At 35.2% G+C, this 24,038-nt stretch overlaps 1 protein-coding gene across 1 annotated transcript in view; it reads left to right on the top strand.

Annotated features, from left to right (window-relative positions):
- Positions 1-24,038, top strand: part of LOC150105091 (ESF1 homolog) — a 104,472-nt gene that overhangs the window by 38,036 nt on the left and 42,398 nt on the right. Inside the window, exons 5-7 of the mRNA XM_090396152.1 lie at positions 2,169-2,477; positions 5,440-5,662; positions 17,709-17,843. Of these exons, the coding sequence (XP_090252278.1) occupies positions 2,169-2,477; positions 5,440-5,662; positions 17,709-17,843 (667 nt within the window). The remainder of the gene's footprint in view (positions 1-2,168; positions 2,478-5,439; positions 5,663-17,708; positions 17,844-24,038) is intronic.

The raw sequence follows: 24,038 nt of genomic DNA, 5'->3' as shown, positions 1-24,038 counted from the left end.
ACCAATTTTTCATTGTGTCAGTTGCTTTTTCTAAAGCCTCAAAAAATTCCTCCACTTCTACCTTGGTAGAACCTTCTGTGGGACCATAAGCACAAATAAGTCTCATTGTCCAGTTCCCCATTCTCATATTTGCCCACATTACTCTACTTGAGACTGACTGCCATTCAAGAAGATTAGCCTCATATTTTGTGTTGAATACTATGGCTACTCCTTCTTTTGCTCGATTGTCATTGCCTGAATATAACATTTTGTATTTATTGCTCAGAAAGATCTCACTAGTTTTGGTCTTTTTTGTTTCAGTCACCCCTATTATGTTAATCTGGTACTTATCTAATTCCTCAGCTAGCTCCATTTCTTTGCCATTCAGGCTTCTTACGTCGATAGTACCGATCTTTAACTCTGGTGATGTTGAGTTGGGGTTTGTTTTCAGATTTGTTCCATTTTTTTAGTTATATAATGGGTCAAGTTTTACCCATTATATAACTAAAAAAATATATTTTTGAGAAACTAGACATTCTTAGTGCATTAGAAAAGTTGTTGAATTTTTTTTTTACAAATGCAGTGGTATCTCGCTAATCCGAACCAATAAAAACCCTGCTCGTTCGAATTATCGAATTTTTCCCCAAGAGACAACAGCAGCTAGACAAAAATAATCAGATTCTAATAGTACATCAATTTAATTCTCTAAATAAATGAAGTAACTGATAGAAAAAAAAGCTACTGTTGTAATGCAAAACTTAAAAAATAATACAATACACAAGTTTATTTTAGTAAAATATTTAGTTTGTATGTACCTGTGTTGTTGAGGATTCTGATTTAATAAAATTGCATAGTTCTGTACATAACTTAATTTGCGTAAAAAAAATATCACTTTCTTGTACACAACACACAAAAAATAATTTTTTTTATTTCTTTGTAAAAAAGTCACTGATTTTTCTTTTGCTTCTTGGAAGCTAAATTTTTTTTTCGAATGCTTCTTCTCAGAGTTGCATTAGCAATAAAATTTTGTGGAATGGCGTGTCATTCTGCTTAGCCCATTCTATACATGTATTAAAACTGTCAACTGCCTCTTCGTGTTTTACTTTTTTTTCTTCGAGTTCTTTATCGTCATCATCGTCTTCTAATTCATTCTGTAGCGTCATATTTATAATTTCAGCATCTGATTTGATTTCGAATGCACTTTTGGTTCTATCTGTAATCCATTCCATGACATCTGTTTGTTTAATTTCAACATCTGGTTTTATATTTCTAACCAAATTATGCAAGTTTTGAATTTCCTCTTTTTGTGTATCAGCATAGTTATCTTGGTAAATTCTAGAAGGCCACAGTTTTTTTCCTTGACGCTCGAATTGCTTTAGACGGCTTCCCAAGCAGTAGCAACTGAGAATGCTACATTCTTCAAACTTATATTTTTTATTCATGTGGTAAAGTCATAATTTTGGGAAATTACATTTAAAAGCAGTTCGGATTACTGGAGGGTTCGGACTAAAGAGGTTCGGATTAGCGAAATACCACTGTATATCATATTTATAAAATTTTAACATGTTTCTGCAATATTAAATAAATGTGCCGAATGGTTAGCATATCCGCTCCTCTCCAACCAGTACGCTTCATGTTTGAATTCTGTCTTGAGAATGGATGTTTGTGAAAGTTTTTAGGTGAGAGATGGATTTCACCACACACTGTAAGACCAGTGTCCTGCTTATTGGAGGCCTGAAGCGGCTTGGAAAAGTTCCATGTTATCTGGAGTGGGATTTCCAGAACTGATAAAAAATAAATTTAAAAGAATACAATGTGTAAAATTCAATGATGTCTATCTATAACAAAAAATTGTTTTATTATTACTATTATTTTATTTTTTTTTTTTTATTTTATTTTTTTTTTTTGCTTTTAAATTTCAAATGCATACACTAACTTAGGGAGTGAATATTTTAGAAAGTAAGGGGAGGGGAAATCCAAAGTCCAATTAACCAATTTCCACGTATCTAAACCAAACAGGGCAATGAACTTAAATGCTAAATTTTGATAGAATAAACAATCCTTTATTATTTTATCTCTCCTTAGACATTTTTAAATTTGGAAAGAAATTGGGAAATATTTCTTAGGTACACTTTTTTTTAGGGAATAGCTGTTTACATTTCAAAATGTGTTTTACACTTTTGTTTCAGATATATCCTTCTGAATATGGTCTGCAAAGAATGAAAGATGAAGAGCTGCGAGGACCAGCAGAATTGGTAGATAAAATAATTGATTCAGAAGATGAAGATTCAAATAATGATAATGAAGGTGGTCAGTATCATATGGAAAAGTTGCGAAAATATCAGCTTAACAGGTTAAAGTATTACTATGCTGTTGTGGAGTGTGACTCGCCAAAAACAGCTAATGTTTTATATGAAGAGTTGGATAATATGGAATATGAAAGTAGCTCCTCTCATTTAGACCTCAGATTTATACCAGATAATATGACCTTTGAAGAGGTGAGTAATTACTGCAAAAATTAATATCTTAGATAAGCACAAAAAATGTGAGAGCATTTCATAAACTTCATGCTAAATTTTACAGCATGCTATTGTTTTATTTGTTAGGACAGATTCCTTGCTTCTGTCTCATTGAAACAATAAATAGTAAGCATCTCTTGCATGAATGTTTAATCTGTAACTTTACCTTTTTATCATACTCTATTTCTAAACAGGTCAGTTTCCTGCTTAGCGAAGCTTATTTTTGAGAATTTAGCCAAAAAAATTAATGTATCCTAATAGTATCACTCTTGGCTTTTTTTTCATAAAGCTTTTAGCAATAGCTGAACAATTAACCTTGTAATGCATGCTTTTCATTCTTTTACTTCTTTCAGCTTTACTCTGTTAGTTCATTCAGTGATGTATCATTATAATTGGCATAAAATATCTGTGATTTTACTACTACTATTACATACAGGCACCTCCATAGTCCATAGACTCATCATGGAAGGTCCATTTCAAAATTATTAATCAACGATTATCAATACCTGTACAATATCTGTCATATTTTGCCTTGAAATCACTCACTGACAAAGCACGTGCAACTGACTGACTGACACGCAACACGAGAAGCAACTGTAACTCATTTAGTAAATGAGTTAAGTTGCCTCTCTCTATAGCATTGAAGGAACCATAGGAATAGTTTGCTATAATGAATTTAATTCAGCATTTTGGTCGGGAATTTTCAGTATAGTCTGTCCACAGATGAGAGAACCATAGCTGGCACAGTGGCAAGAAGAATCAATTCATGTTGAAAGGGAGAAAGAAATAATGTGATCTATTTTTTTTTAAATAACGAAACCTGTGGTGCGTTCATAATTAGAAGAAACACGTATAAACCACAGTGAAAATTATTTAATTGTAAATATTTCATCCTAAGTATCTTAGGACATCATCAGTACAGTATTTAAACAAAATTAGGAATAACATACAGTTAGGACGCATGATTACAATAGAATCTCATGAAAACGTGCATAATGTGCTAAAGTAGTACAAAAAAAAAAAACACGTTAATTATTTAACACAATTTTGTATGATAATTTCCCATACTTTAGGAATAGTAAGAACGTTGTTGCGGTTTAGGTTTGGTCTGTGTAGTAGGGCTTCAGAACTTTCTTTGTATAAACATTCATGTTTAAATAAAGATCTATGTAAAAGTTTAGCCTTTTCCCAATGGATCCTATGGTTTGGATTTTCAATTCCGTGTTGAGAGAGGCCAGATTTCTGCAGTTTAAGAAGACGAATGTGGTCTTGATGTTCCGAGATGCGTTTCTGAACAGACCTACCTGTCTGTCCAAAGTAAGATAATTTGCATGAGCATGGAATCTCATAAACACCAGGTAACATCAAGGGTGAGAATTTGTCCTTAGGAGAAGGTAATAAGTTGTAAATTTGGTTGATAGGTTTGTAAGTAGTGGCAAAATTATATTTCTTCATAATTTTAGAAAGACGTTCTGAGATGCCTTTAACGTAAGGTATGGGAATCCTATGCACTTCTTCCTGTCTGGTTTGATGTATGCAGAAGTGACTGATGATTTTTTGAGTTGTTTTGGGATTATATCCATTTAGGATGGCTGTATTTTTGATAACTTCTAATTCCTGGTTTAAAGACTCTTCAGAGGAGCAGAATTTATGTGCTCTGGAAACTAGTGATTTAATAATGCCAGATTTCTGAGATGGATGATGAGCAGAAGAATTGTGAATGTAGCGACCTGAGAATGTAGGCTTGCGAAAGATGGACGTGGCGATGGAACCGTCTTCTTTTCTTTGGATGTGTAAATCCAAAAAAGAGATACCCTGTGGAGATTCTTTTTCTAACGTAAAGTTGATGCAATGATGAAGAAGGTTAATTTTATCTAGAAACAGTTGTAATTCAGGTTCGGGATGATTCCCGACTGCAAATACGTCATCGACATGTCTTAGCCAAATTTTTGGTTTGGGTTCAAAAGTGAATATTTTTTCCTCAAGGTGTTCTAGAAACAAATTTGCTAGGTTTGGTGATAAAGGAGATCCCATTGCTGTTCCTTCCTCTTGCTTGTAAATTTGACCTTTCCAGGTGAAGTAACCTGATGCAATAACAAACTTGAACAATTCAACTATATCAGACGGAAATTTTTGAGTTAGTAACTAATTAGAACGTAACAAAAATTTAATCATTACTAGAGCTAATAAAGGAAATACCACTCTGGTTCTTGATACCAATTCATATGACCGAAAAATGAATTTACTTCTTCGAGATCATAATACTTACTCCAAATTGGATTTTGATCCTACGAATCGTCAACTCAGAAAATTAAATAAGCTACTTAATGAAACTTCCTCCTTAGATGAAGAAACAATCAAAAAACTTGAGACATACCATGCAAGACCTCCTAGAATTTATGGCTTACCTAAGCTACACAAAACTAATGTTCCACTTAGACCCGTTGTAGACTGTATCAGCTGTCCAACGTACAAGTTATCAAGATTCTTATCTAACCTTCTCCGCCCTCACATAGGCCACTCAGTCTCTTCAATCAAAAATTCTACTGAGTTTCACACAAAAATTAAAGACATTCAACTATCAAAAACTTCCAGATGACTGAAGTAAATCATATTGGATTGTTAACTCTCCTTGAAATCAGAACTATTTCATTACTCATAAAAGATACAGTAGAAAAGCTGATTGTAGCTTTGGCAATTAGAAATAAAAAATACTTTTAGTATTTTTCATCTACATTATATCCAGATTTTTTCAGCATGCTGGTAAATACAACTTATATGTGTGTGGAAATCTTAAATTATGGATTGGACCATTACTTAGAGCAGTGGGGGAGGGGGGGGGGGGATGAGACAGATTGAACAAGTATATTTAAAATCAAAATTGCTTAAATAAATCCATGTAAAATTTTTATTAGTAGTTAATATGTTTATATATATATAGGAGCCGACCAATATAGCAGATTCTCTACCAGACATGGCATCCTACAACCCACAGGCATTTATAACCTCAGCACTTCAGCAAGCAAAAGTGGATCTCACATGGGATGAAACAGACCCACAGCGAACTCAGATGATGCAGAAAGCATTTGATGAACCTGAAAGTGTGGAGAAGAATTTACATGCTTATCTGGCTACACCTTCATCTACAGAAAGCGAAAATGAAGGTAAGATATGTAGAACTCAAATTTACAGCCATAAAGTTTTATCGTTAAAAATCTTTTATTATCTTGAGAAGCTTATAATAATATTACTAAATTCATCATTACTGTTTTGAACTTCAGACTGATTTCATTAAAAAACTAAAAAATAAAATAAAAATTTAAAAAATTGCATGACTTTTAAGCCAAAAACTTAACCATTGGCATATTAACATATATTTCATGTTTCTTAGAATATATCAAAAGTGGATTCTACATTAGTATGGTAGAACTTTGAAAGCACACTTCTTAGCACTTTGAAATTGCTATCTCTCCCCTGCCCCCCTTATATAGGTACAGGACTCAACAAATTATGCAAAACCTTACTCAACAAAGGGGGAATGAATGTACTCTCCTACAACTCCCCTGCCATTTTTTTTCATATGTCCGAAAAAGTCAGTAGGAGTTCCAAAAAACCATTATTATTGGTGTATTTGGAGAACATATCCTTTATGTGAGAACCATTCCAAAAAGGAGAAACCATTAATTAGAGGAAGAACAGTAAAAAAAAAAAAATTCATTTTTTTGGGAAATATAATTTGCTACATTAATTTTTGTTACATGACATCTATCCTTCTGTATTTTCTTAAAGCTAAATAAAAAAAAAAAATAAAATATATATATATATATATACAGGGTGTTCGGGATAAATTTGACAGTTTCGTAAGGAAAACGAAAATCTTCTTTGTATCTATTAAATTTAATGAATTGACAAAAAAACATTACAGGCAGAGTTAATTACAATACTATCAACAAGATTTACTCAAAATAACCACCATTAGCATCGATCACAGCTTCAATTCTGCTTCGGAACCTCGAACAAGCTGATGCTACAGTCTCCCTGGGAAGGGCCGCAAAAACTGTTTTAATTTTATCCATTAACTGGGCTTTTGTATTACTGGAAGTGCGATTGGTGTCTTTTTCAACTGCGCCCCATACAAAATAATCCATGGGGTTAAGGTCTGGGGAGTTTGGAGGCCAAACATTTGGACTGGTGAAGTCGTAGAAATTTTCAGACAACCATTTTTGACTTTTCCCAGAGGTGTGGCAAGGGGCCGAATCCTGCTGCCATACATACGGCCTACCATTGGCTACCCTTGTTATCCAGGGCTTGACTACAGTTAGCAACTCCACGAACAAAGCCCGAATTCCAATGCCAGGGTTCTTCAACACCTGTTCCTGCAGATTTGCGAGGAATTCTGCTGTACGAACGCAATCAGATCGTCTGCTAGGGATCTTTCTTCTTGCTACATCCTCGTAGTCACCATTCAAGTCTGTAGTTCATGCCTGATTGTTTTTACTGTATTCAGGGAGCATTGGGCAGCAGTCGTAATATCCTTATTTTGATGGCGGGCACGAATCATCATGATACAAGTTATTCTCTTCCATGATTCAGGTGGGTTCCAGCTATCCATCCTTTCTGACATCTTGTATATGAATGAAGAAGGGTCCAAACTTTTAAATGAAGAGAAGTGTGTGTTAATACATGTAACTTACGGAAAAATATAATTAATTATAAATATGTCAAATTTATCCCGAACACCCTGTATATATATATATATATATATATATATATATATATATATATATTCTATTTTGTCCTGTCTGCAGTTACTTTCCAAGTGGCAAAACCTACTCACCATATGAGTGGGGGAGCATATTGTCAAGCCCTGTATATGTATATACCCCTTTCTTGACAATACATTTTTAAAATTAGCAAAACAAGTTTTTTCAATTTAGGGCAGAAAATTAACAGTCTTAACATTGATGAAAAATGTAATCTGTTGTCTGTTTTTAAAGGAAAAGAAAGAAATCAGTATGTGATTGCATCTGATTTTTTTAAATAAAAACTTACAACTTGTAAAGAGCCATTTTTTAGTTTGCTTAAAATGTATTCTTTATTATAAATTATCCTAAATACAGGAAGAATTATCATCAAATTCCTGATATGTACCCTCAAAGACTGTACAGGATGCTATGATAATTCAGTATAAACTGATTACATAATTACTAGTTTACTTAGCAACAATTTTCCTCCAAATTAATCTTATCTCTCAGGACTAATATTGTCAGATCTTATATTTATGTTTTACTGCACAGTCCACCTAGATCTTGGTCTCGCTTTAGGTCCTTTTTCTCCCATCAGCATCACACTTACTTTGCTAATCCTTCCTCCTTTATTCTGTTTAAGTGACTATACCATCTGAGTTTAGCTCTTCTCACACATTCCTGAATAACAATAATGTCGGGTCTCTTCCTAATATCTTCATTTCTAATATGATTATGATTCTGTGATTTGCCATCTGTTAATTCTCCTAATGTTCTCATAGGTATGGTCTGGTCTTTGATCAACTGTTTTGCTTCTTATCCAGCTTTTCAGGTCAATAACTTAAAACTGGTTTTGAATACCTTCTTGTGTGTTTCAACTAATTTTTCTCTTATTACATATAAATTTATCCAATTGACTTTCCATCCTTTAGCTTATTATGTTGTCTACTCCCATATTTAATTTTGCTATCTTCACTAAAATTATGCCTCAGTGGTTAAAATGTTTAACTTCTTCTGTAGATTTTCTATTTAGGATGTAGCTGATGTTTTCAGTTTTCCTGCCTATTTTCATAGTCTGTCCTTTTATTGCTGATTTTCATACTAAATTTGTTACAGCAGTTATTTAATTTAGTTAAGGAATCCTGCAGACTTGTACTGGATTTATATACCCCTAAATAAAAAATTTTTAATTCCACTTTCATTCATATAGATGATGAATAACATTGGAGATAGTGTACTCTTGTCTCACATCACATTTTGCATCAAAATGTAGGCATCACATAAAAGGCATCTCGAATATCACTGCAGATTTCACGTTACCTTTATAATCCGATTCCTTTTCCAGTATTGTTTCCTACATTTCTTAAGTTTTTTCACTAGCCTTCAGAACATTCTGCCACATTTCTGATATTTATCCTCTCTATTCTTACCAAAATATTCTCACAACTTTTATTTAGCTACTTTTACACACTGGTTTGATTTCTTACATTTTTTGTGTTGTTTCAGAGCATATGCTAATTTACTTGTTAAAAACTTTCCATATGTTTTCTTCTTTTTTCATAACTGCCTCTTTAACTTTCTCAGTTGACCATGGATTTATGCTTCTACCTTTGCAGTCATCACCACCTATCTCCTTGCTAAATCAGTGTTTTCTCAGTCTTCCACTTAGTCTTCTAGGACTGATTGTTTTCAGATTCTTTCATTTTTTCTTCAATAATATTTGTATAACTGTTCACATCTGAAAGCTGCTCTGCTTGTTCCTTTTTAAGAACATTTCAGCATATATTTATTTTTGCTATAAAACTAGCTAAACAAAAGTCATGGGAAAACTTTGATAAGAACATCAGAAAATAAATATCAGGCAGGTGGGAAAATAGTCTGGAGACAATTGAAGAAGCTTACAAATGAAGGAAAGAAATTGGAGATGATGAAGGTGACATGAAAATTGAAGATAAAGATATTCTAGATTTGAAAGGTCGCTAAATGAAGCAAGCAGGGGTAGAAAGCATGCAGCAGGAATGCATATCAGTACTTGAAATAGAAAAAGCCATCAAAAACCTGGAATGATATTTGATGAGAAATGCTCAAAAATGCAGGTATAAAAGTTTTACAGTGGCTACGTTGCATAATTCAGAACACCTGGTGAGAGGGTTGAATTCTGGATGATTGGATTAGAGCTCTCATAGTACGAATCTATAAAACTGAAACATGAGAATCATAGAGGGATTTCCCTACTGAGTGTTAGTAAGATTTACAAGTATTCTTGAGAAACAGTAAAGAAAAATTGTGGAAGGGAAGTTTGAAAAAGAAAAAGCTGGATTCTGGCCAAACAGAGATTGTCGGGATCAATTTGAGATCGCTTTTCACTTTGAATCCAACTTTCTCAAGAATACTTGCATAAATATTATTAGGGATACTCACTGGGAAATTATTATTATTATTACACAATACCTCCAGGGAGTCCTAAGACTCATCGAGAGAAGGCACCAGCTCTCCATCTCCGTCATCATCTACACCAGCGCCATCTACTGCCCACCACCACCATCACTAGTATTTTCACAGACAATCACAAACATCCATGCCCAGGGTGGGATTCGAACCCACAGCCTTTTGGCTGGGCCAGGAAATTCCTCTATTATTCTCATATTTCAGTATAAGGAGATGGTTTGATGTTAAATCAGGTATGAGACCACGATGCACATTATCTCCATAGTTATCATCTATATGGATCACATTATGAAGAAAAGCAGTATTAAACCTGATAACAAAATTGGAGATAATCTCAGCTCTGCTTTATGCAGATGATGTTATACTTCTAAATAGATCCAATGCAAATCTGCAGGATTCACTGACTAAATCAAATAACTGCTGTAAAATATTTGATATGAAAATCTGCAATAAAAAGACTAAAAATATGACAATAGGCAGGAATATAGAAAACTTCAACTGCATCCTGAATGGAGGACCTATAGAACTAGTAAAACGCTTGAGCTATTTACATACAATTTTTAGTGAAGATAGCAAATTAAATATGGAAATAGGCAACAGAATTAGCAAAGATGGTGTGTGTGTATGGAATAAAAAAAGAAAAAAAAGAAAGAAATTAGTTAAAATACTAAACCAACTTTGTACAAGACAGTGTTCAAACCAATTTTAATTTATGGATCTGGGAACTAGATTAGAAATAAAATACTTCTTCAAAGACTGAGACCACAGATATGACAGTTCTGAGAAAGATTAGGGGAGTGAACAGATGGCATCAATTGCAGTATCATCTTAAAAATTAGAATATTAGAAAAGGACTTGACATTGTTAGCATTCAGCAATATGTTCCTTTCCGTAATTTTTTTTTTTTTTTTTTATGTTGGGGCCATATACGAGAGGTTGGTGCTGGTCAACCTATAGTACTTTAGTACTGTATATGGGATGGGAGAGGAGAGGAGAGGAGGAACTTGTTAACATTTGATTTAAAAGCCTGTATATTGTATTCCTTGGTAAATACATCAGGGGGAGGATTGTTCCACAGTACAGCAGTAGCAGGGTTGAAGGAAGAGGAAAGGAAACTTGTTCTGTGGGTTTTGAGGTGTACTGTGAAGGGGTGTTGGGAAGTGGCTGTATGTGTTCCAATGGTTTTAGTAGAGAGTGGGGAATTATTGATGTTTCAGATAAGCATTTTCCGTGAAAATATTTGTAGAATATACAAATTGCAGAGACTAAGCGTCTGTGTGAGAGTGGCGGGGGGAGTGAGTCAGTAAGAGATGGATCATTTATCAGTCTAATTGCTCTCCTCTGTATTGAGTCAAGCATTTTGAGGGAGCTTTTAGGAGTCCCACTCCAAATGTGAGAACAGTATTCGATAGCTGGGCGGATTTGCGATTTGTATAGAGTTAACAGTTGTTTTGAAGTGAAGTAGCATCTTGAGCGAAATAGAAAGCCTAGTTTTTTGGAAGCTGAGGATGCAATGGTTGTGATGTGTTTTTGCCAAGAGAGGCCTGATGTCATGGTAATTCCGAGAAGAGAGATTTCATCTTGTCTGGGAATTTGAGTGTTATCGAATAATACTGGGGGAAAAAGGTTCTTTTTTGTCTGAAATAAGACAGAACTGGGTTTTACTAGCTTTGAAGTCGATGAGGTTATCTGAGCCCCATCGGAGGATGTTTTGGAGGTCTGCGTTAAGGGAAGTTGTGGTTGATGTTCTGTGGGTTGAAGTGAGTTGTACAGGGTGAGACTTATCAAATAAAAGGGAGGAGTGCAATGTGCTGTCATCTTCAAAACTGTGTATTGGGTTGGAGGTCATTGATGTATAGAAGAAAGAGGGTTGGTGAGAGAACTGAACCTTGTTGGATAGTGGGAGGATAGGGAGCCATCTACCATCTCACATAATGTGCGCCCAGACAGGAAGTTGGCAATCCATCTGCAGAAGTCCTGAGACAGTCCAAATGATGGGAGTTTGCTTAATAAGCCTTTGTGCCAGACTCGGTCAAAGGCTTTAGAGATATCAAGTGCGACTACTTGGGATTCTCCAAATTTTTCCATGGCATATGTCCAAAGATGGGTGATATATGACAGCAGGTCACCTGTTGATTGGCATTGACGGAATCCATACTTGTGGTCGTTTAATAGCTGGGTGCCTTTAAGGTAGAGTAGGAGTTGAGAGTTAATGGTTTTCTCCATCACTTTAGATTGGATTGAGGTGAGTGAGATAGGGTGGTAGTTAGATGGCAGCAATTTGTCACCCTTTTTGGGAATGGGTTGAATATAGGCCAATTTCCAGGCTTTGGGATATATACCGGTGGAGTAGGAGAGTGTATATAGATGGCATAGGATATGAGTCAGTTCTGCTACGCAGACATTCAGGACAATTGGAGGAATGCCATCAGGGCCAGGGGCTTTTTTTTGTGTCTAATTTTGACAACAGGTTTATGATCTCTTTCTGGCAAAAGGATACAGGGAGCATTGTGTTTTGGGCAGTTGGAATGACTGGGGGACATTTGCCATTGTCGGTTATGCGTGCATTGGAAGCGAAGTGTGAAGCCAGGAGATTAGCTTTTTCTGTGGGTGATGTTGCAATTGAGCCATTTGGGTATGATAGCGGGGGGAGTAGTGTAGGGCAAAAGTTGAGACCAAAAGGCATGGCTGCTGCTAGGACAGGCTGCAAGCTTCCTGCTTTTTGCCCGTTCAAATTCTGTTTTGGAATCATTGTTACTTTTTTGCATCTGTTTTGGGCTTCAGTATAGGTACTGAAGGAGGTTGGTGTTCTTAATTTGAGCCAGTTGTGGTATGCCTGATTTTTCGTTTGCACAGCCTTGGCACATTTTTTTGGAGAACTAGGGTTTGGATAGGGGGCGGCAGTTCAGAGTGGTATGGGGAATGTATGTATCATGCCAGTGAGGATTATTTTGGTGATGTGTTCAGTGCATATGTTAGGATTGGAAGACTGCAAACAGTAGTCCAACCATGGGAATGAAGCATAGTAGTCTCGGAGGCTGTCCCATTTAACACTGTTGTAATGCCAGACTACTCTTGTGCAGGTGTGACTGTGTGAGCATTGTTGCATTGGGCAGGAGATGAGCACTACGTTGTTGTCAGAATTACCCATGGGGTCACTACATTCACTGTATATTTGGAAGGATCGTTTATAAGGAAGAGGTCTAGGGTATTTGGGGAGTGATTTGGGTTATCTGATATTCTGGTCGGCTTGTGAACAATTTATGTAAGGTCGTTGGTGATGGCAAAGATTTTGGCGTCTCTGCCTGCAAGATGTGTACAACTGGAAGAGGAAAGCCAGTTGGTATTATGAACATTAAAATCACCTAGGAGGATGATTTCACTATTAGGATAGTGGGACTGGAGGAAATCAACTTTTGAGGAGAGGAAGTTAAAGAGCTCGGAGTGGTTGATGGCATTGGGAGAGCGATAGAGACAGCAGATGAATTTGACTGAGTGGGAGAGAGATATTTTTAGCCAAAGAAGGTCAAAGTTGGACGATTCAAGGTTAGGTGCTCTCTGGCAGGGTATGTCAGAGCGGATATATGCACACACACACCACCCTTGGGTCGAAAGGAATTAAATAGTGAGATGGATGGTGCTGGGGGAAGGTGAAATTTGTGTTTCTGTTAAGAAGAGTAGGTGGGGTTTGGTTGACTGCAGATGATAGTGAACGCTATTAAGGTTGGAGTTGAGACCACGGATGTTGGTGTAGTGGATATGCAAGGGTCTGTGGGATATATGCACACACACCACCCTTGGGTCGAAAGGAATTAAATAGTGAATAGTTTGGATGGTTGAGATGGATGGTGCTGGGTGAAATTTGTGTTTCTGTTAAGAAGAGTAAGTGGGGTTTAGTTAACTGCAGATGATAATGAACACTATTAAGGTTGGAGTTGAGACCACGGATGTTGGTGTAGTGGATATGCAAGGGTCTGTGGGGAATGGCTTTGACCGCTTGGGTCTTGCACGTTTCCTATGCAGTGCCTGCATACTGGTCTCCTTGGTGGCTACTAGTGGCGTCACTTGGTTTTTGCACTAGCTTGGTTTGTTTGTAGTCTATGGTCCAGCTGTTGTCTCCATTCTGGCGTTTTTCTTCTAGCTGTTTTCGGAGTTGGCGTCTTTGTTTTTGTTCAAAGGTTAAGTCAGGTCGAGCATGTACACGCGATTGGGGGCTACTGTCCTTTAGCTTGCTATTTATCGCCGTTATTAATTTGGAAGTGTTTGTCAGTGTATCACAGATCACTTTGACGAGACGTGGATAGTTCGTTCCGTCCTTTCTTCTGTTTATGGGACCAAATCGATGACATTAGATGATGTTTCCAGGATCGAAGTTGCATTTGCCTGCTAGTTTGCTAACTTCTTCTTTTAGAGATTTACCGTTTCATTATTTAATTATTATTGTTTTATTATTTTATTTTTTTTATTTTTTTTTATATTTATTATTTTATTATAAAAATTTTTATTTTTATAATTATTATTTAATTTTATTATTATTATTTAATTATTATTGTCTTAATACAATATCTTGTAGTTTTTATTTAGCAGAATTTCATCTTTGTTTTAGTAATACCAGTTGTTCATCATGGTATTTCTCTATCTAGTAGACAAGGTTGAGTGTTGAATGTTATCCATAACTTATTTTTTACAGTATTACAACACCAAATGAACCAAATTATAAAAAATATGTTTAGTGATCTGAAGATGCTGTTGTGAAATCCAGTCAAATATAAACCAGTTAATAAACACATTTTTTATAATTTAGTTTGTTTGATGTTGTAAGACTGTAAAAATAAGTTATGAATGGTACTTCTCTAATTCTTCCATCAGTTCTACCTGTTTTCTGTTATTACTTATTACATTGATGGTGCCAGTCTTGAATTCTGCTGATGTTGAGTTGAAGTTCCAATTTCTGACTCTTCATTGCTCAATCTGGTTCCCTAATGAAAACAGTAGCAGCCTTGTTTAATGTGATGCCCCCAGCTGGCATGAAATTTCATCATGTACTATCATTTTATTTTGGTTTGAACCAATACAGTTTGGTTAGTTAAATTCCAAATTGTAATTCTCAAACCTTTGGTATTCAGGTAGATACCTACTAACTGAATGCACCATGCAAGTGAGAATTGGACATTAAGCCAGAAGCCCAGGTCACTTCTCTGCATTCCCTTTAAGACCATGTGGAAACTTCCTTCCAGTTATCTAGCTCACAAATTCTTGTATTCTGATAATAATGTCAGTTCCTATTTTTAATATGATTCTGCCATTTATGGGATCTGCTCACTAATTTTCCTCAGAACTGTTTGAACACTGTCCTGTATATTGCTAGATGCTTAACAAATTTCTCTATTTTGTATAAATTTATTCAGTTTGCTCCCACTATACTAATTTTGTTTATTCGGTGATCTATTTCTACATTTAATTTGTCATCTTCAATAAAAAATGCTTACATAAATAGATGAAATTGTTACTCAATTTGGAGAGTCATCATTGAGAATGCAGTTAATGTTTGGCAGATTATTATATGCATTTTCTAAATGTGCAAAACTTAAATATGGATCTTTTGCTATATTCCAGTGATATTGCACCTGAACCCAGCTTGTTCTTCCACAGTTTTTCTAATCTCAAGTATAGTCACATAAATCTTATTTATGAATATCAATCCCACACATACAAACAAAGATTGCAAAACTCAGACACATCAGTGCTGTGCATGGTCAAGAAGAAAAAAGGAACTTGTTATGTTTTTTGAAGAACTGAGGTTGTGGTCTTTAGAGAAAAGTTGTGGGGAAGATTGTTTCATATTACAGAGTCAGAAGATATGAAAGAAAAGAATGGAAATTTGGTTCAACATGGTTGGGTTGTGAATAGATGTTGTTAACAACTGATTATGGATTTGATGGAGAATGGAGGAATGGTGTTGGCCAGTACAGTATTTCACTGAATTTCAACTTGCTTTCTCTTGAAGGGGGATACTATTGAAAGCTCTATACTAAATCATTCTGAAATATTCATTGTAGTCACTATAAAAGTTGTCTTATAATAACTGTTCAAAGTAATGAACTCCAAACTAGAATATCCTTATCTTCATTTTTTGTTATATTATCATCTCTATCATTTCAATAGCATCTAAAATCTTTTTTTGTTGCTCTTATGAAATTTATCTTCTGTAATTGCCCAAGGTCTTTCCATGACTTTTTGTTTAGGTACTTTTACATATGGCTTAGCCTTCTGTGTATTCTGTAAGGGTACACAATGATTTACTCGCTATCAACATTAGATATTATGTCTTCTTTTCCAGAACTTTGACTTTCAAGTTGTGTAACTTTTTTTTATTATCATGAAGTTCTGATTTTTCTATCCTTGCAGACAACTTCACGTCTTCCCTGTCTTGAATCAGTTGCTGTCTGTATTTTGATTCTTGTTTTCAAACTTTACTTTTTCTCCCATGATATTTGTGTATTAAAGCCTACAATTCACTTCTGAAAACCAGCAAATTTAGTAAATTAATTTATTTTTCCTCCTTTGGTGTTATTTATACTGTGAAACTATTGTGAACCTCTGTATACTTTATTTTCTGAACCAGGCTGATATCATTATGAATAGTAACATAATGTGTTACTGTTCATAATTATATCAGACTGGTGTCCTGAAGAAATTTAGTAGGTATTACCATTTTTATTAGTTTCATCCTTTTCCCCAAATTTTATCTATATGTCTGGAATATATTTCCTATACTGCTGTTTAGGTCTCCAACAAGATCTACGTTTTCTTTATTTTGCCTGTCCTCTTCAAAGACTTTTTCTTTTTTACTAGAACCTTCTGTGAGATCATAAGCACAAATTGTCTCCCATTTTTGAAATTTTTCTGTATCATTCTACTTATATGTAAATGTTATTTTATCTATTCTTGTATTTATTATTGCACTTGCTAATATATATATATATATATATATATATAAATGTATATTTTTTTCTTCCCTAAAATATATTTTTTTAATTTATATTACAGAAAGTTCTTTTAATATATATAATCAAAATTCTTCCTTCAGCCTCTGATTTACTAATAACTACTAAAAAATTTAATTTCAGTTGAATTGTTATAATTCAACTGAAATGATTAATTTTCTAGACCAAACCAGTTATTTTAAGTGCATTTGCTTTAATCCTGTCAAATATAGCAAGGAAGCTGAAAATGAAGAATTACATTTAATCTTGAAATCATATTTGTATCCATAGTGTTGAAATATGATGAAGTGTGTATAATATAGCTGCTTGTAGGATCATATGACTGATTATGTATGCTTTTTTTCATCATCATCATCAAATTCCTGCCATGTACCCTCAAGGGGTGTACAGGATATGATAGTACTACATGAAAAAAAAATTACATCATTATTAATTTCCTATCTACAATTTTCCTCCAAATCAGTCTGTTACTTGTCAAGACTCCAACATTATCAGATCTTATATTTCTATCGTCTAAAGCACTTTGTACCATATCAATCCACCTATATCTTGGTCTTCCTCTGGGTCGTTTTGCTGCCAACCTGGCAGAGAACACTTGTTTTGCTAATCTTTCCTCGCCCATTCTGTTTAAGTGACCATATCACCTGAGATTAGCTCTGCTAACTCATTCCTGGATGCTGACAATGTCAAATTCTTTCCTAATATCCTCATTTTTTAATATGATATTGCCATTGATGCCATCTGTTCACGCCTATAATCCTTCTCAGGATTCTCATATCTGTGGTCTCTAGTCTTTTCAAAACCTGGTTTAAATTTTTTTTTTTTTTTGCAGGTACTCCCTCCCCCCTCACCAACCAGAATTTTTACAAATAGTATTCCTCCCATTGTATTTTTATTTTATTTACTTTTTTTTTGTAATATATTGGCTTGTGATAGAATACTCTTGTTTGATTAAATTAAATATTAGCTGTTAATTTTAAATGGTAATATTCTTTGTCATTTTCCAAAAGATATTGAACCTGGAGATGAAAAAGCTTCTATGAAAGAAAGGATTGCCAAATACAAGTCTCTTTTGCTCTCTCTGGAAAATGAAGAGAAGCAGCAGAATGGGAGTGATGAAGAAATGGAGTTTACATGGGAGCCAGGTGAGTTTTTATGAAGAAGAATATTAAAAATAGATGGCATGAAAGGAAGTAAATGCTTTGTAGTCTTTGATGAATATTGTATTATAGTAATTTTTAATTTTGCCAAAATACTAGTGCATGAAGCAGGATTGATAAATTAGCAGTTATATTGTTTAGAGCAGGGGTTCCCAACCCTATGCCCGCAGGCACCATGGCGCCCATCGACCAATTTGTGTGTGCCCGCCGCTGTTCAACCGTGTGCCGTATAGTTTGAAATAATCATGCAACAATTCATGGCATGCTATATGATGCATACGTTAGGCACATGACGAGTATTAAATGCATACAATGTAAAGTAGATGCGCATTCGAAGTTGTTCATTCCAGTTTAAGAACTGGAATATCATCATATTCTCCTAATTATGAAGCACTACCACAATGCAATGAAATGCAATGCCAAAGATCACACTAACTTACATATATATATATTTAAATTTTTATATAATGTAAACTTTTAAGTAATAAAACATTTGATTATAATATAAACTTTGTATGTATTCATTTAACAAACGAATTCAAAAATTTTGCTTGAAAAAATAGATGGTGCCCATCGCCCTATCGGTATTTTAGAATGTGCTCTAGGAAACAAAAAAGGTTGGGAACCCCTGGTTTAGAGTATGTAATTTTTTTATTAGTATATGTAGAAAACAAATCCTAGCACATGGAAATGGGATTTGGACAGGAAGCATTCACCTATATAATGATTATCATATGTGAGCTAATGTCAATCATAGGAAATGCAATGAAAGTTGTCAAGCCAGTGCTAGATTTATTTATAGGTGCTGCTTAGTGATAGCTGTCTGCATATCACTGATGACCTATAGATCTTTTGTGTGTATGTCTGATGTATTAAAAAAAGAAAAAATATATCCAGATAGCAATAAAGAAATCTGGAAGAGTAGTGGAATGAGTCATTGAAAGTTATCCATGTCAGATGAGTTGATAAAAGACTACATGAATTCTGGAAATTATTTTACAGGAGAAAGTAGCTGAAATGCCTAGTGAATTGATAATCTGATAGGTGATTTAGTAGAGAATAAGTGTCCTGGTGAAAGCAGGTAATTGGAATTAGTGGCTTCATGTTTAGAGATAAGGAGTATGGATAATAGGAACCAACATTTTGAATGATATAGCAGTGTAGCAGAAAAGTTTAATATGAATTTTTCAAGTTCATTCACTTGAATGCCAGTTAGTTAAAACTGATAAGATGTAAGACAATCACCAATATTGAGAATAGTCCCTACTGGTGATTATTCCATTTTGTAAAGGAAGTTCATTGCATATAAAGTGCAAAATTATTATTATTATTACATCACACCTCCAGGGAGTCCAAAGACTCATCGAGGGAGGGCATCTACTCTACAACTCTTCATCTCACTACTCCACCAACCTTCATCAACTAACACCAACGCCATCTACCGCCATTAGTACTTTCACAATCACAAACATCCATGCCCATGGCAGGATTCGAACCTGCAGCCTTTTGGCTGGAGAGTGGATACACTAACCACTCGGCCAACCAGGCTGGCCAGTTAATATGGACCAGTTAAGTTTTCTAAGTGCTTATAACAAGGTAATGGAAATTAATAGGAATCATATCCAGAATATCCTTGATATGGGTAACCTGAGTAGGGTATAGCATGGTTTCATTAATTTGAGATCATTTATAAGGAATATTTTTACTTTCTTATGAAAGAAGGTTACAGGAGCCTCTAGAGTTCAGTCAGTATTGATGATACCCTTTAGTTGAAAAGACCTAGGTTTCGAATCCCATCTGGAATGTGAAGAACCGTCATAATGACTTTTCAACTGAGCAAGAATGTCAAAGCTTTTTTTTTTTTTTTTCCATACTGGTGATTATTCCCTACTGGTCCCTGCCTCAAACATCTATATCTGCAGTCAGATAATCACTTGCCCCCAAAAAACTGGGATTTTTTAAACCTATAAGATAAACTACCTGATCAGAGAATGCATGTAATTAAGCAGGTCTACAAATAGAATTAACTTCACTATCATATCATTAATTACGTTTCTTTGAAGCCATGTTACTTGGCTGTGACATGTCATTGAGATTAGCACATAAGAAGGAAAGATGATTATTATGATAGTTGCAAGAGAAATAGATAAAAAGCAATGTTTATGGTGTGACTATTTGGAATTCAGTAAAGTCGATAGTATTTCACACATGAACACCTGATTTAAGTGTGCCAGATGAGTATTGATGTTTATTTAGTGAGATGGGTAGGAAATTGATTGACAAGTACAGAAGAAACAGTGTTTAGAGAGAGAGAGTCATCTAAGCATGACTAAGAACATATGAGTACACCAAACTTCAGTTTTAGTGCCCTTGTTTTCATCATCATCATCAAATTCCTGCCATGCACCCTCAAGGGGTGTACAGGATATGACAGTACTACATGAAAAAATTACATCATTACTAACTTCCTATCTACAATTTTCCTCCAAATCAGTCTGTTACTTGTCAAGACTCCAACATTAATAGATCTTATATTTCTATCGTCTAAGACACTTTGTACCATATCAATCCACCTATATCTTGGTCTTCCTCTCGGTTGTTCTCTGCCAGGTTGGCAGGAACAACCCAGAGGAATCTATTTAAGTGACCATACCACCTGAGATTAGCTCTGCTAACGCATTCCTGGATGCTGACAATGTCAAGTTCTTTCCTAATATCCTCATTTTTAATATGATATTGCCATTGATGCCATCTGTTCACGCCTCTAATCTTTCTCAGGACTCTCATATCTGCGGTCTCTAGTCTTTGGTCAAGTGTTTTACTTCTGACCCAGCTCTCAGATCCATAAGTTAAAACGGGTTTGAACACTGTCTTGTATACAGCTAATTTAGTGTTCCAACTAATTTCTCTCTTATTCCATATGAATTTATTCAATTGACTTCCCACCATACCAGCTTTGCTGATTCTGTTGTCTATTTCTATATTTAATTTACCATCTTCAGTAAAAATCGTGCCTAAGTAGCTGAAATGTTTTACTTGTTCCATAGGTTCTCCATTCACAACACAGTTGACATTTTCAATGATTCTGCCTATTTTCATTGTCTTTGTCTTTTTATTGCTGACCTTCATACCATATCTATTACAACAGCAATTGAATTTAGTCAGAGAATCTTGCAGACTTGTAGCGGATTTATTTAGAAGTATAACATCATCCACATAAAGCAAAGAGCTGACATTAACATCTCCAATTTTGATATCAGGTTTAATACCACTTTCCTTCATAATGTGATCCATATAGATAATGAATAACAGAGGGGATAATGTACATCCTTGTCTCACACCAGATTTAACATTAAACCATCTTCCTGTACTTCCTTCAATTCTAACTGCTGACTTACAACTCAAATAAAGACTAAGTATTGCTTGATATGATGCTCCATTGACACCATATAACTGCAGCGTATTGAATAGCTTCTCTCTTGGCACCTTGTTATATGCCTTTTCCAAATTGACAAAACTTAAATACAGATCCTTGTTATATTCCCGTGCTTTCTCGACTATTTGTCGTAAAGCGAAGATCTGATCCTGACAGCCTCTATTTGGCCTGAATCCAGCTTGTTCTTCACCAAGCTTTTCTTCCACAATTCTTCTCAACCGTTTCTCAAGTATACTTGCATAGATCTTGCCAGGAACACTCAGTAGGGAAATACCTCTGTAATTCTCACATTCAGTTTTATTTCCCTTTTTATATATGGGTACTATGAGAGCTCTACTCCAATCATCGGGAATTCGTCCCTCTGTCCAGGCTTTCTGAACTATGCAGTGCAGCCACTGTAAGACTTTTATACCACCATACTTCAGCATTTCTGGTCAAATATCATCTACTCCTGCTGCCTTTCCACATTTCAAGCCTTTGATGGCTTTTTCTACTTCAAGTATGGATATGTATTCCTGACTGCATGCCTGGTCAGTGTTTTTTATCACTGTGCTGTCATCACTGCTTGTTTCATTTAGCAGTTTTTCAAAGTAATTACTCCATACTTCAAGGATATCTTTTTCTCCAGTTTTCATGTCACCTTTATCATCTCTAATTCCTTTTACAGCACTCTTTCCTCCATTCCTAAGCTTCTTCAACAACCTCCAAAATATTTTGCCACCTTCTTGATATTTCTTTTCTATATTCTTGCCAAAGTCCTCCCATGACTTTTGTTTAGCTAGTTTTACACACTGTTTAGCTTTCTTACATTTGTCTCTGTATTCTGTAAGAGTAAAAGCTGACTTATTTGCCATTAACTTTTGATATGCTTTCTTCTTTTCCTTCACTGCCTCTTTAACTTACCGTGTCCACCATGGAGTTCTGATTTTTTTATCCTTGCAAACAACCTCACCACATGCCTCTCTGGCAGAATCAATCAATGTTTTCTTCAGAGTTTGCCACTGAATCTCCAAGGTTTGATTCCTGTTCTCAAACTCTTTCATTTTCTTTTCAATAATATTTTCATTTCAATATTTCAATAATAGGTCGGAATCGAACGCATAACGGTGGAAGACAAAACGAAGCTAAGTTACTGTATTTAGTTATATTTCATTTTATTTAATTATATTTAGTACTTAAATGTTCTGATGTTTGTACTTTTTTTTCCCTCTTATTTATTAATTGAATAATTATTAAAGATTAGGGTATAATTTGACAACACACGTCACAGATAAGTATGGCACCTGTGCGAAGGAAAATGGCGGCCAGTGATGAAGGTTCGCCATCGTTATCAAAGAACGGTAGCATAAAAGAAATGAGTCAGTGTACTAGCTGTGAAATGTACGCTTTGCGGAGTGCGGTCGGAGTGTGGTTAGATGATAATAAAGGATTGAATGTGTGTAGAAAATGTAGGGAGAATGCGGAATTGAAGGGTATTTCGGATCGTGAGTGTGATATTTTTGTCAACCTTCAGAATGAAGGAAACAGGGATATGACAGGAAACAGCAAGGTTGTACATGAAAATTGTGAGAGTGTGAATGTAGAAAGTGTGAATGATAGTATAAATGGTTTCTCAGAGAACAAAAAAGATGAGATAGATGCATTGAGTGAGATCGCGTTGTTGAATAGTGCGATAGAAAGAGCAAAACAGCAGCTAGAGTGCATGAACAAAAGTAGACTGAATGAACCAACCAATAATAAAAGGTATGACAGGAAAAATAGACGTATGAATGTGAACATGAACAAAATGAAGGATAGAGTGCTGTATGGAAACTCGTTAGTACGAGGTGTGTTAGTATTGGATTTGACAAAATCGTACCAACCTGGTGCGACCATAAAGGACGTAACTGCATCTATTAGAGAGCAAAAGGAAAGGGTGAAAGAAATGATTGTTGTGGCAGGTACGAATGATTTGAAAGGAGATAAAATGGAAATGATAGAAGACCTGAATGAATTGTTTGAGGTAGCAAAAGAAAAGAGTGAGAGAGTTAGAATGATTAGTCTTTTGCCACCGTATGACAGTGAAATGTTTAAAAGGAGGGCTATAATTGCAAATGACTTTATGCGTGGGTTATGTATGACGAGTGGTCTGGAATTTGTGGATGTGTGGAGTGAGTTTGATGGGCGAAAGGATCTATATAAGATGGATGGCTTGCATCTGAATGGTTACGGTGTAAGAAGACTTGAGAAAGTGTTGCTGAATGTAGTGGATGTGCAAATTCAGGGAAACTAGATTTGTTAAGGGGGGGAGTAGAGATACAGTCCTTATGGAGGCAGTTGAATGTCATCATCATCATCATCATCATCATCAAATTCCTGACATGTACCCTCAAGGGGTGTACAGGATATGACAGTACTACATGAAAAAATTACATCATTACTAACTTCCTATCTACAATTTTCCTCCAAATCAGTCTGTTACTTGTCAAGACTCCAACATTATCAGATCTTATATTTCTATCGTCTAAGGCACTTTGTACCGTATCAATCCACCTATATCTTGGTCTTCCTCTGGGTCGTTTTCCTGCCAACCTGGCAGAGAACACTTGTTTTGCTAATCTTTCCTCTCCCATTCTATTTAAGTGACCATACCATCTGAGATTACCTCTGCTAACGCATTCCTGGATGCTGACAATGTCAAGTTCTTTCCTAATATCCTCATTTTTAATATGATATTGCCATTGATGCCATCTGTTCACGCCTCT

This window comes from Typopeltis vanoorti, chromosome 7 (genome assembly GCF_054136105.1).
Source record: "Typopeltis vanoorti isolate ZY-2024b chromosome 7, IOZ_Tvanoo_1.0, whole genome shotgun sequence".
In the NCBI taxonomy this organism is placed as follows: domain Eukaryota; kingdom Metazoa; phylum Arthropoda; class Arachnida; order Uropygi; family Thelyphonidae; genus Typopeltis; species Typopeltis vanoorti.
This window is presented reverse-complemented; position numbering and strand designations above follow the sequence as displayed.